Raw genomic sequence first — 14681 nt, 5'->3', positions numbered from 1 at the left:
CCTACAAGGCAGGTGAAGATACTGAGGCCTTCCTAGAAAACTTCGAAAGGGCCTGCCTTGGGTACAACATCTCTACTGACCAATACATGGTAGAGCTGAGGCCGCAGCTCAGTGGACCCTTAGCTGAGGTGGCAGCTGAAATGCCTAAAGAACACATGAACAAGTATGAACTGTTTAAATCCAAGGCGAGAGTCAGAATGGGGATAACACCCGAGCAGTCTCGTCGGAGGTTCAGAGCCCTAAGGTGGAAACCAGACATGTCATTTACCCGACATGCCTACCACATTGTGAAACATTGGGATGCCTGGATATCAGGAGCAAGTGTTGAATCTCCAGTAAATTTGCCCTTCCTAATGCAAATGGAACAATTCTTAGAGGGTGTTCCTGAGGAAATAGAAAGATACATCCTAGACGGGAAGCCCAAAACTGTAATTGAGGCAGGAGAGATTGGAGCCAGATGGGTGGAGGTGGCAGAGAAGAAGAAAACTGGTCGCAGTTGGAGCGGAGACCAGAAGGGACCACCCCAGACCACACCTTATTACCGGGGGCCGCCCAAAGCCCCACCTACCTCCCAAAGAGCCCTCCAGACCCCTTATCGTCCCACCACCCCGTTCTCCAGCAACCCTCCTCGCCCCAGGGACCCATCAGCTGGACGATGTTTTAAATGTAACGAGCTGGGGCATGTAAAGGCCAACTGCCCCAAGAACCCCAACAGATTACAGTTCATTGCACCGGAATCACACCAGAGGTCCACAGGCCCAGATACCTCCCAGATACCCTTGGAGTGGAGGGAAACTGTGAGTGTGGGCGGGAAGAAGGTCACCGCGTGGAGGGACACCGGAGCACAAGTGTCAGCTATCCATGCTTCCTTAGTGGACCCCAATTTAATCAACCCAGAGATCCAAGTGACGATTCAACCCTTCAAGTCCAACTCTTTCAATTTGCCTACAGCCAAGTTGCCTGTCCAGTACAAGGGCTGGTCAGGAATGTGGACTTTTGCAGTCTATGATGATTATCCCATCCCCATGCTGTTGGGGGAAGACTTGGCCAATCATGTGAAACAGGCCAAGAGGGTGGGAACGGTCACCCGCAGCCAGGCGAAACAAGCCGTGAGGCCTAGCTCTGTTCCGGAAACTTCTATCAGGACCCGGTCAGAGGTGATGGACCTGGACCCCAGGCCAATGTCTGCAACAGCAGTAGTGGATCCAGTCCCAGAGACCCAGACGGAACCAGTCCTAGAACCGGAACCAGCCGAACAACCAACACCAGACCCCGTGTCAGCACTGAATCCAGTACTTGCAACCTCAACACCAGAGGGCCCCACCGAACCTGAACTGGCAGCAGCCGATAACCCGACCCAAGAGGCTCAGCCGGAGCCTGAATCCCAACATAGTGCACCAGCGGAGAGCGGTTCACAGTCAACAGAAACCGCTCCATCCCCTATATCGCTTCCAGAGGGACCAAGCCTAGGTCCACAATCCCATGAGGAACTGATGTCTCCAGCATCAAGGGAACAGTTCCAGACCGAACAGGAAGCAGATGAAAGCCTCCAAAGAGCTTGGACGGCGGCACGGAGCAACCCACCGCCTCTCAGCTCTTCTAATCGATCCAGGTTTGTTGTAGAAAGAGGACTTTTATACAAGGAAATTCTTTCTGGGGGACACCAGAAAGACTGGCATCCTCAGAGACAGTTGGTAGTTCCAACTAAATACCGGGCCAAGCTCTTGAGCTTAGCCCACGATCACCCTAGTGGCCATGCTGGGGTGAACAGGACCAAAGACCGTTTGGGGGGGTCATTCCACTGGGAGGGAATGGGCAAGGATGTTTCTACCTATGTCCAGTCTTGTGAGGTGTGCCAAAGAGTGGGAAAACCCCAAGACCAGGTCAAAGCCCCTCTACAACCCCTCCCCATCATTGAAGTTCCATTTCAGCGAGTAGCTGTGGATATTCTGGGTCCTTTTCCGAAAAAGACACCCAGAGGAAAGCAGTACATACTGACTTTCATGGATTTTGCCACCCGATGGCCAGAAGCAGTAGCTCTAAGCAACACCAGGGCTAAAAGTGTGTGCCAGGCACTAGCAGACATTTTTGCCAGGGTAGGTTGGCCCTCCGACATCCTCACAGATGCAGGGACTAATTTCCTGGCAGGAACTATGAAAAACCTTTGGGAAGCTCATGGGGTAAATCACTTGGTTGCCACTCCTTACCACCATCAAACAAATGGCATGGTGGAGAAGTTTAATGGAACTTTGGGGGCCATGATACGTAAATTTGTAAATGAGCACTCCAATGATTGGGACCTAGTGTTGCAGCAGTTGCTCTTTGCCTACAGAGCTGTACCACATCCCAGTTTAGGGTTTTCCCCATTTGAACTTGTATATGGCCGTGAGGTTAAGGGGCCATTGCAGTTGGTGAAGCAGCAATGGGAGGGATTTACACCGTCTCCAGGAACTAACATTCTGGACTTTGTAACCAACCTACAAAACACCCTCCGAACCTCTTTAGCCCTTGCTAGAGAAAACTTACAGGATGCTCAAAAAGAGCAAAAAGCCTGGTATGATAAACATGCCAGAGAGCGTTCCTTCAAAGTAGGAGACCAGGTCATGGTCTTAAAGGCGCTCCAGGCCCATAAAATGGAAGCATCGTGGGAAGGGCCATTCACGGTCCAGGAGCGCCTGGGAGCTGTTAATTATCTCATAGCATTCCCCACCTCCAACCGAAAGCCTAAGGTGTACCATATTAATTCTCTAAAGCCCTTTTATTCCAGAGAATTAAAGGTTTGTCAGTTTACAGCCCAGGGAGGAGACGACGCTGAGTGGCCCAAAGGTGTCTACTATGAAGGAAAATGTGGTGGTGGTGTGGAAGAGGTGAACCTCTCCATAACCCTTGGGCGTATGCAGCGACAGCAGATCCAGGAGCTGTGCACTAGCTACGCGCCAACGTTCTCAGCCACCCCAGGACTGACTGAACGGGCATACCACTCCATTGACACAGGTAATGCTCACCCAATTAGGGTCCAACCTTACCGGGTGTCTCCTCAAGCTAAAACTGCTATAGAACGGGAGATCCAGGATATGTTACAGATGGGGGTAATCCGCCCCTCTGGCAGCGCATGGGCATCTCCAGTGGTTCTAGTTCCCAAACCAGATGGGGAAATACGTTTTTGCGTGGACTACCGTAAGCTAAATGCTGTAACTCGCCCAGACAACTATCCAATGCCACGCACAGATGAACTATTAGAGAAACTGGGACGGGCCCAGTTCATCTCTACCTTGGACTTAACCAAGGGGTACTGGCAGGTACCGCTAGATGAATCTGCCAAGGAAAGGTCAGCCTTCATCACACATCTCGGGCTGTATGAATTTAATGTACTCCCTTTCGGGCTGCGAAATGCACCCGCCACTTTCCAAAGACTTGTAGATGGTCTCCTAGCGGGATTAGGAGAATATGCAGTCGCCTACCTTGACGATGTGGCCATATTTTCGGATTCCTGGGCAGACCACCTGGAACATCTACAAAAAGTCCTTGAGCGCATAAGGGAGGCAGGACTAACTGTTAAGGCTAAGAAGTGTCAAATAGGCCTAAACAGAGTGACTTACCTTGGACACCAGGTGGGTCAAGGAACTATCAGCCCCCTACAGGCCAAAGTGGATGCTATCCAAAAGTGGCCTGTCCCAAAGTCAAAGAAACAGGTTCAAGCCTTCTTAGGCTTGGCCGGTTATTACAGACGATTTGTACTGCACTACAGCCAAATCGCTGCCCCACTGACAGACCTAACCAAAAAGAAACAGCCAAATGCTGTTCAGTGGACCGGAAAGTGTCAGAAGGCCTTTAACAAGCTTAAAGCGACACTCATGTCTGACCCTGTACTAAGGGCCCCAGACTTTGACAAACCGTTCCTAGTAACCACAGATGCGTCCGAGCGTGGTGTGGGAGCAGTTTTAATGCAGAAAGGACCTGATCAAGAATTCCACCCTGTAGTATTTCTCAGCAAAAAACTGTCTGAGAGGGAAAGCAACTGGTCAGTCACTGAAAAAGAATGTTACGCCATTGTCTACGCTCTGGAAAAGCTACGCCCATATGTTTGGGGACGGCGTTTCCACCTGCAAACCAACCATGCTGCACTGAAGTGGCTTCACCCCGTCAAAGAAACTAACAAAAAACTTCTTCGGTGGAGTTTAGCTCTCCAAGATTTTGATTTCGACATCCAACACATCTCAGGAGCTTCTAACAAAGTGGCTGATGCACTCTCCCGTGAAAGTTTCCCAGAGTCAACTGGTTAAAATCGTCCTTGAGATGTGGAAAATATTGTTAGTCTTTATGTACTTGGTAGTATATTTAGAGATGCATGTGTCTTATTAACTCTGTTTTTCCTAGAGCTCCAGGAAGAAATCCCAGCCAGTGTTTCACCCTAGCTGAGATTTGGGGGGCGTGTCATAAATATAAAGGGAAGGGTAAACCCCTTTGAAATCCCTCCTGGCCAGGGGAAAGCTCCTCTCACCTGTAAAGGGTTAAGAAGCTAAAGGTAACCTCGCTGGCACCTGACCAAAATGACCAATGAGGAGACAAGATACTTTCAAAAGCTGGGAGGAGGGAGACAAACAAAGGGTTTGGGTCTGTCTGTGTGCTGCTCTTGCCAGAGACAGAACAGGAATGGAGTCTTAGAACTTTTAGTAAGTAATCTAGCTAGGTATGTGTTAGATTATGATTTCTTTAAATGGCTGAGAAAAGCATTGTGCTGAATAGAATAACTATTTCTGTCTGTGTATCTTTTTTGTAACTTAAGGTTTTGCCTAGAGGGGTTCTCTATGTTTTTGAATCTAATTACCCTGTAAGATATCTACCATCCTGATTTTTACAGGGGGGATTTCTTTATTTCTATTTACTTCTATTTTTTATTAAAAGTCTTCTTGTAAAAACTGAATGCTTTTTCATTGTTCTCAGATCCAAGGGTTTGGGTCTGTGGTCACCTATGCAAATTGGTGAGGCTTTTTATCCAACATTTCCTCAGGAAAGGGGGGGTGCAAGTGTTGGGAGGATTGTTCATTGTTCTTAAGATCCAAGGGTCTGGGTCTGTAGTCACCTAGGCAAATTGGTGAGGCTTTTTACCAAACCTTGTCCAGGAAGTGGGGTGCAAGGTTTTGGGAAGTATTTTGGGGGGAAAGACGCGTCCAAACAGCTCTTCCCCAGTAACCAGTATTAGTTTGGTGGTGGTAGCGGCCATTCCAAGGATAACGGGTGTAATATTTTGTACCTTGGGGAAGTTTTGACCTAAGCTGGTAAAGATAAGCTTAGGAGGTTTTTCATGCAGGTCCCCACATCTGTACCCTAGAGTTCAGAGTGGGGGAGGAACCTTGACACCATCCCTTTCAAAGCAGTGCATGGGAAGTGAACAGTTTTATAGAGAAATATCTCTTTTGTTTCCCAGTTCTCATTAAGGACACTATGAAAGAAAGACATACAAGCAAAACAAAAGTCACGTACCACCTGAGCAAAGTGATTTTCAAATGATTTAAACTTTAAAGTGATCAAATAGTTTTTTCTCCTAGATAAAGATGTGTCCATTGTAAAAGGTGGATTTCACAATGACTCACTAAGGTGAATCTTAAATATTTGCCAGGAAATACTTACCATGAAGATAATGCCAACAAAATTGGTAAAATATGCTGGAAAACGATCTTTCCATGTCAGTTTCTCTTTATCAGTCTAAAATATGAAAAAAAAATCCACCCTGTAATTTAATACAGCATCTAAAAAGATCCCTTCTATTTGTTCTTGTAACAAAAACACCAAGGCACAGGAAAACAATCAAACACGCAACCAGTTAGAAGGTGGAAGGACACATGTTTAAAGATACAATTTTATACAGGTAAACTTCTTACAGCACATTTAGCTTCAGTTTGGTGCTAAGTCCTGCATTGTATAAATGAGTCTGAACAGCTTTTTTGAGAAACACACTCAAGTAAACTATTACACTGTGAAATTAGATTTCTCCTAGTGTAAATATTTTATTTTCCTTTCCCAGAAAAGATTTAAACTTTTTTTGTTAGAATATGTTTTCAATAAAGCACCATTAGGACTGTCCCTGCAAGCCTTACTCACATGAGGAATACTTAATCCTATAGGTTATCCCATTGCAATATAGATTGCTCACATGGGGAAGGCTGTTCAGGACTGGGCCCTTAGTGCAATGTTGCCAGGGTTGATTTTCCTTTGCTATGGATCTAATCCTGTGAACACCTAACTATGAGTAACTTTTACACACATGAATAATATTGATGCCAGCGAGACTACCCATGAGATAAGTTACTCACATGCAAAATCTCTGCAGGATCACACTTACTATATTTGATCACTCTATTAATTTTGATCACACAATCTATCTGGGAATGACAATCTCATTTAGAAAGTCATCTCTGATCTGATTTCATTTGTAAAGTTTGCAGCATGAGAGTGATTTCTTAAGAGCGGAAAGAAAATGTCAAAGGAAAGTAACATTAAAGAAGATGACACTACATTGTACTGAACAACAATATCTCATTCAAAGTTACATGCATGTTGTCTAATAGAACAGCAGGCAACTCTGTCAAACATGTGGCACATGCTTCATTACAAAAATGCAACATCCATTCAATATGGTAACCCAAAGATTAGCCATGCAGTGCCATCCCCACTACACGTAAACACAGTGTCTTTCTGGGTGCCGAAGAGAGGAGAAAATAACAACTGAACGTGAATATTAAACAAAGGTTCAACAACCAAAACAATCAATTTGTGTCTTCCATAATTACTCATAGTTTGAGTTTCTCCATAAATTTGAATGAAATGTACCAATTTCACCCCAGCCATGACTGCCTTAACTCTCTGTCTCCATTTGTTTGCTGTCTCTTCTGGCAAATGTCGACGCTTCTGATGGCAATCAAAGGAAAAAAAAAGGACCATGCGATACAACGTTACAAAGCATTGACTAACAATGCCAAATTAATCCACACTCTCTCTGCTGAGTAAGTACACAGTGCAATTTAGCAACAAGTACTTCATTAGTTTGCTCAATGATTTGTGTTCCAGCTTCAGGTTTATTAAAAAAAATAAAAATAAAACCAAAAAACCAACAACCCACTATCTGGAAGAAATCCCACTTTTAAAGGTGACCTGCAAAGAATTTACAAAATATCAGGCCCTTTTCTTCTTCTTTATGATGCATAAAGAAAGCCTGAAAGACTTCTCTTCTGAAAGTTTTTTTTTCATTTTGAGGTTTGGTCTGAGAAATATCAGGAATTTCAGGTCTGTTTTTTCCTGGTTTGACTGGCTTCCAAGAAGTCTCAGAAGGGATGTTTACTGCAAGCTTTAATACATTGGCACTTTACGCTGAAATTTACAGGAGTGAGACTTGTATTTCTAAAGTATTAAAAGTAGAAAGCCCCCCACTTTTGCTGGGGAAATAAAAACAACATATTCAGATCTTCTTTCTTCATCACAAAAAAGCTTCTTTTTTTTTAAAGTAATGCTGCATGTAAGATATTCCACACTGAAATTAAAACCCTTTCATATTAAAGAGGTTAAGCTTGAACATTTTCTGCTATAGTCTAACTAAAATGTATTTGAACCAGCTGATGCCATTGTTTAAGAATGGCCAAACTATACCTAAATGTCAGCATGTAAGAAAACAAAACAGACAAAATTAAAATAATTCCATCACTAAGTAGATAGGTGTCCATCACTAAGTAATCTAATTGTCATATGATAACTGGCTATAATAATAGGCGGCATTTACAGAATACCTTCTATCTTGAAGGATCCCAATGTGTCTTACAATCCAAATGTCTGCTATGCTGTACAAGCTACTCACAGGTATCACTTCATTCACCACTAAAATGCAGCCACCTCTGGGGTGACACGTAGCAACTGTTTAACCACAACACAACAAAAGAAGTTGGGACCAGAAGTGAAGGATACCTTATTCAGCTGAGATGGCAGGGGGATTATATTTAGAAATGTGGAAGGTTATTGCCCAAGCTGGAATCCAGCCAGGATATTGGGGTTAGTATTATTATTAATTATTTTAGTAACTATTTTATTAAATGCCATGGGATTTTTAAAAGCCACAAACATCTCAAGACCTAAGCGCAGAAAGCCAGATTCCAATCCAGTGGCTGAACATTTGTCTTTTAGATGCATTTTTAAATTTGTGAACAGTCCATTCCAATAGATACATACACCATAAAGAAGGAGAAAGCAAATCTTAATTTCCCAATGGAAAAGTAGGGAGGAAAATCCATCAGAGATGCTTACTGAGTTTTCCTCTTCCAGATACCTCTCCTGTGGGAAAATCTGCAGTAGGATATGAATCAGCATTCAGATTTTGCTCAGTTCTTATTCAGCCAAACTTTGATTGGAATAAGTAAAGGACCTCAAGGTTTGACCCAAACAATTAGGATGTTGTTATGCTCATGCTCAAATAAATTGGTTAGTCTCTAAGGTGCCACAAGTACTCCTTTTCTTTTTGCAAATACAGACTAACACGGCTGTTCCTCTGAAACCTGTCATGTTGTTATGATGATGGATGCTAGGAAGGCATGAGAATCTCTCCTGAGAAGTTCTAGTTACTTATAATACTGCAAGATACCAGGTTAAGTTATAGATTTCTCAAACTTTATCCATAGCCTAATAAGAATTCAAATGATAGGTGAAGAATTCTATTAAAATATATCTTATACCCAAACATTGAAGTCATTTCTAGAGTTGTACAAGCTTTATATATATGAAATGTATGTACTACTGCAAATGTAATTAATGGTTAAAGAAATGTTTGAAAGCTTACATGTGATATACAACAGTGTCTTTATGTTTATTTTTGTTTCCAAAATCTTGGTCAAGTCATCTGTAAATGGATTTGTTCACCAAAGAAGTTTACGTGGTTAAAGAAATAAATATTTTTACCATACCTTTTTATGTATGTATTCTTTCCTCAGTGATTTTTCTAATACTTTAGCTTCATATTCTGCTCTTGGATGAGCCTGTGAAATAAGTCACATTTAATAGTAAAGAAATTATATCGATTTCCTAGTTCATCTATATATGAACAAATGACAAGTCCAGTTCCTACTAGTTTCCAGTTTCTCATACTGAATTCTAATTTACTATACATATCACTAACGTAATGTTGATAGCATATTGTAGCTAAAATCTTTTAAGTACTATATCATTCTAAATTCTGTTCCTTGGAATAAATGTTTAGGAAACAGAAAAAAGCTCTACAAAATATATCAAGTGTAACCCTGTGCAGATCAAGCTTGGGTCATTGTGATTTACAGTGCAGCTTGCAGAGACTACAGATCACAACATTTGATGTTCCATCTTGATATGAGACATTGCCATTTGGATCAAGATGAAACATTGCATTCTACAAACTATAATCTCTATGAACCATGCTTCATGAAGGGTAGCTGTTATCTGCTATAATTTAGGCAAAATATGTGCAGCTCTTGGGGTACTGGCAAGTTGCCAATGAGGCCCTCAGGTGGGCCAAGTTTGGATACCAAATTTATTCATACCTACAGCAACATCCCTAGAAAGGTACATCTTTGCAATGCAACAGACACTGCATATTAAACTAGCCACATACAATGAAAAGAGGAGATATAGGAAAATAACCCGAAATAGAAGGAACAAAACAGCTGAAGGATTCCAAAAATACCCACAAGAATGCACTGGATGGAAAAATAGAATGGATTTGAAAAAAAAAAAAGACCAACCACTGGAAAAAAGGAAAGAAAGCTGTAGTGGGAGCTTTAAGGAAATTAGATGCTGGAAAAAAGAAGTGGGTGAAATCAAAAAGATACCTTTCACTGATAGACAGGTAATAAAAAAGGTAGAGCAATTAAAAAAATTCCAAACCTTGACTGCCTCCTTCAGGAAACCAGAAAAGAAAGAAAAAAACAAAACACAAAAAACAAACAAAAAAGATGATTACTGCACTGTTGCAAATTGCACTGAATTTATTTTTTTTAAATCACATGCAACAACATGATAGATAGAGTGGATGGATAGACACAACCAGGAAAAACCAGTCTGCTCTTGTTTTCATATTGAAGAGATACTAACATTACTGCATCAAAGAGTTTACTGAATAAATGTACCCTACAGAAGATTAAATATTTTAGTATTTTAGGATGCCATCTAAGATCCTGATTCAGCAAGCATTTAAGCATCTGCTTAAGTCCCATTGAAGTCAATGGGAAGCTAGGAGCGTAAGTGTGCTGCTAAACAAGGGGAGCTAGCGGGGAGCATATTAAGTGGAGAGTAAAATATACTTTATTAACAGCTGCTGTCTCTGGTCAGACATTGTTTTTACTGCAGAGAACTCTGAACACACCCACGAAGGGGATAGCTGTTGGAAAGATACAGTTAATCCTTTCCACTTTCATGTATGCTAACAATTAGATGCCAAAAATAAAAGGATAGTCGTCTTACAATAGCTAGGAAAAAAAGCATCCTCCTATTGTCATCCAATAAAATTGCAGGTCCCAATCCTGCAGCATGCATTGGCACAGGATATGCCTGCACGGAGAACTTACCAGGACTGGGACCTTAGAAACCAAACTTTCTTCTGAGAAGTCAATTAAAAATAAAAAAGCTTTTGTAGAATAATTATATCAGGCCCATCAGATAGCATGACACACTGTTTAATAAAAGGTGTCCTACAATACACTCCCATATAACTGAATAATATTTTTGTGAATATAATCACTATGTCTAGATTGCACAGGCAGTCATATTTTTAATAAAAGAAGTACAGGCATAAATCCCAAGAAATGAACTTTACAAAGATATTGGGCCCAGTCCAGCTCTCATGGAAGTTAGTGGAACAGCTGCACCTGAGTGATGGCTTTGAATGGTTTTTTGGGCTGAATAAAGCCCAAAATATTTATCACTCAGAACTCCCATTGCCTTCAATTCCAATTTGCAATCCAAATATTGTTTCTAAAAAACCCAAAACACCTGAGATGGAATAAATCTAAACTGTCCTCCTTATCTTCTATGGGTTTTTTGTGTATGCCAAAGATGCTCAAATGAATTGTGCGGCTAGGGTCTCATCCAAAACGTATTGAAGCCAGTGATAACCTACAACTGCCTCCAATGAACTTTGGATCAAGGGCTTTGAAATGTAGATCCTCAAAATGACTCTTTTCCTTTTATTCCATAAACATTTTAATATTCAGCACTCTTTTGCATATATTATATATTTAGTACTCTTTTGCTTGGATATTCCTATCTCTAACCACTCCCAAACATGTCTTTTGGCACACACGGCAAAGACAACCTCCAAATTTGTGTCCTAGTGTTTTTACACAATGCTCCATACCAATGTACCTGCAGTATTTTCCACAAAATTTTCCTGATTAAAATGTGATCCTGCACCATTAATGTTTATGGGAGCTTTTCCCATTGGCTTGAATGGAGCAACTATGCCATTTTCAGAAACTAGTTTTTCATGCTGGCTTTACAATGGTGTAAACTTTATCAACTTTGACAGAGCCATTCCTGACTTATAGCAGAGTAGCTAAGAGGTGAGTAAGTCTCTCTGCTTTTAATATCCTTTCTTGAGTCAGGGAATTATGTATGAGCAATATATTCCGTGCCTGCATTACTAGGTATGACCTAACATAATTTTTTTAAAAACAGTGTGTGTGTGTGTGAGGGGTGTTGTTGTAGATCTACAATTATGCTTCCATGGTAACAAGATGTGCTAGCAATACACCCATAATAAAAAACTCAGAAATAGTTCACATACAGGATTTTCCTTTGCACCAAGGAATTACTGCAAAAATCTTGCAGTATTCCATGAAGCAAAGTCTTAACAGTTTAGAGTAAGGCGCCATTTACAGTGTAACTATTGAAGTTAAAATGTAACAAAACAAAACCAGGAAATGGAGTCAAATCAAACCAACTTAAATACTAACCTCCTCCTCTTCAAACCCAGTCAGATCCCACCTATAGTTGAGACGCATCTGTTTTCTCTTCCAGTGTTCCATAAAAGTGGCAGCTAGAAATTAAAAAAAAGTTTGTTAGAGCATAGTTATTTGGACCATTTATAAGGTCTTCAAAATCAAATTGGCCTGGGTTAGAATTTGTCTAAAGTATCTGCTTAGGTGTGTTGGGTCAAATTTATTCTCAGTTACCCTGGTGTAAATCCAGAGGATCTCCACTGAGAACAACTGAGAGCAGAATTGGCCTGATATCTACAAGATGTTAATAAGTAAAACTATTATGCATAAGGGCCTGGTTTTGCATATCTGGTACATCCAAAACTTCCATTAGGTTTGGACAGAAGGTGGCTAGTTATTAGGGCAGTTTAATTTCAGGAGCTGTTTTTAAAAATAATTTATAATTAAATTGTAAATGGAAATTTATGTTCGTGAGAATTCTGAGTTCTCCAGTAGGAGTACTTGGTAAATACTAAGGGCCAAACTCTGGGAGCCAACTTTTAACTATGGGAGCCAAAAGAAATGCTCATATACCCACAAAACCTTTGTTTGTTCCTGGTAGCGGATAGTTAAGTGCACGATTAAGGCTGGAATTTTCAAAGGTACCTCAGGGAGTTAGGTGTTCAAATCAAATTTAACTAATATTTTGTGTCTCTGTATGATATTAGCAGGTGTCATTTGTATATGGCTGCCTAGCAAGCTGAACAGTATTAGTTTTGTCCATACATAACAGTTGCAGATCTCTAACTATACTGGTATAGTTAAAGTGGTATGACCCCCTTTCCCCCCCAGCTCATCCCCAAGTGTGGACACAGTTATATTGGTATAAAGGTACTTATAAGTTATTCCCATTAGGGAAGTAAAATAAAGGAGAATGAGCCCTGGTCTACACTAAGACTTTAGGTCGAATTTAGCAGCATTAAATCGATGTAAACCTGCACCCATCCACACGATGAAGCCCTTTTTTTCGACTTAAAGGGCTCTTAAAATCGATTTCCTTACTTCACCCCTGACAAGTGGATCAGCGCTTAAATTGGCCTTGCAGGGTCGAATTTGGGGTACTGTGGACAGAATTCGACGGTATTGGCCTCCGGGAGCTACCCCAGAGTGCTCCATTGTGACCGCTCTGGACAGCACTCTCAACTCAGATGCACTGGCCAGGTAGACAGGAAAAGAACCGTGAACTTTTGAATCTCATTTCCTGTTTGGCCAGTGTGGCAAGCTGCAGGTGACCATGCAGGGCTCATCAGCAGAGGTGACCATGATGGAGTCCCAGAATCGCAAAAGAGCTCCAGCATGGACTGAACGGGATCTGATCGCTGTATGGGGAGAGGAATCCGTGCTATCAGAACTCCATTCCAGTTTTCAAAATGCCAAAACCTTTGTCAAAATCTCCCAGGGCATGAAGGACAGAGGACATAACAGGGACCCGAAGCAGTGCCGCGTGAAACTTAAGGAGCTGAGGCAAGCCTACCAGAAAACCAGAGAGGTGAATGGCCGCTCCGGGTCAGAGCCCCAAACATGCTGCTTCTATGATGAGCTGCATGCTATTTTAGGGGGTTCAGCCACCACTACCCCAGCAGTGTTGTTTGACTCCTTCAATGGAGATAGAGGCAACACGGAAGCAGGTTTTGGGGACGAAGAAGATGATGATGATGATGAGATTGTAGATAGCTCACAGCAAGCAAGTGGAGAAACCGGTTTTCCCGACAGCCAGGAATTGTTTCTCACCCTGGACCTGGAGCCAGTACCCCCTGAACCCACCCAAGGCTGCCTCCTGGACCCGGCAGGCAGAGAAGGGACCTCTGGTGAGTGTACCTTTTAAAATACTATACATGGTTTAAAAGCAAGCCTGTGAAAGGATTAATTTGCCCTAGCATTCACGGCTCTCCTGGAGGTACTCCCAAAGCCTTTGCAAAAGGTTTCTGGGGCGGGCAGCCTTATTGCGTCCTCCATGGTAGGACACTTTACCACTCCAGGCCAGTAACACGTACTCGGGAATCATTGTACAACAAAGCATTGCCGTGTATGTTTGCTGGCGTTCAAACAACATCCGTTCTTTATCTCTCTGTGTTATCCTCAGGAGAGTGAGATATCATTCATGGTCACCTGGTTGAAATAGGGTGCTTTTCTTCAGGGGACACTCAGAGGTGCCTGTTCCTGGGCTGTTTGCCTGTGGCTGAACAGAAATGTTCCCCGCTGTTAGCCACGGGGAGGGGGGAAGGGTTGAGGGGGTAGCCACGCGGTGGGAGGGAGGCAAAATGCGACCTTGTAACGAAAGCACATGTGCTATGTATGTAATGTTAACAGCAAGGTTTACCCTGAAAGAGTGTAGCCACTGTTTTATAAAATGTGTCTTTTTAAATACCGCTGTCCCTTTTTTTTTCTCCACCAGCTGCATGTGTTTCAATGATCACAGGATCTTCTCCTTCCCAGAGGCTAGTGAAGATTAGAAAGAAAAAAAAACGCACTCGTGATGAAATGTTCTCTGAGCTTATGCTGTCCTCCCACACTGACAGAGCACAGATGAATGCGTGGAGGCAAATAATGTCAGAGTGCAGGAAAGCACAAAAGGACCGGAAGGAGAGGTGGAGGGCTGAAGAGAGTAAGTGGCGGGCTGAAGAGAGTAAGTGGCGGGCTGAAGAGAGGGCTGAAGCTCAAATGTGGCAGCAGCATGATGAGAGGAGGCAGGAT

The 14681-nt window shown here is 42.3% G+C and overlaps 1 protein-coding gene across 1 annotated transcript in view; it reads right to left on the bottom strand.

Annotated features, from left to right (window-relative positions):
* Positions 1-14681, bottom strand: part of ANO1 (anoctamin 1) — a 126359-nt gene that overhangs the window by 23521 nt on the left and 88157 nt on the right. Inside the window, exons 15-19 of the mRNA XM_075129482.1 lie at positions 11964-12046; positions 9898-9909; positions 8946-9017; positions 6832-6909; positions 5632-5706 (exon numbers count right to left, since the gene is read on the bottom strand). Of these exons, the coding sequence (XP_074985583.1) occupies positions 5632-5706; positions 6832-6909; positions 8946-9017; positions 9898-9909; positions 11964-12046 (320 nt within the window). The remainder of the gene's footprint in view (positions 1-5631; positions 5707-6831; positions 6910-8945; positions 9018-9897; positions 9910-11963; positions 12047-14681) is intronic.

Source organism: Caretta caretta, chromosome 6 (genome assembly GCF_965140235.1).
Source record: "Caretta caretta isolate rCarCar2 chromosome 6, rCarCar1.hap1, whole genome shotgun sequence".
Taxonomy (NCBI): domain Eukaryota; kingdom Metazoa; phylum Chordata; order Testudines; family Cheloniidae; genus Caretta; species Caretta caretta.
This window is presented reverse-complemented; position numbering and strand designations above follow the sequence as displayed.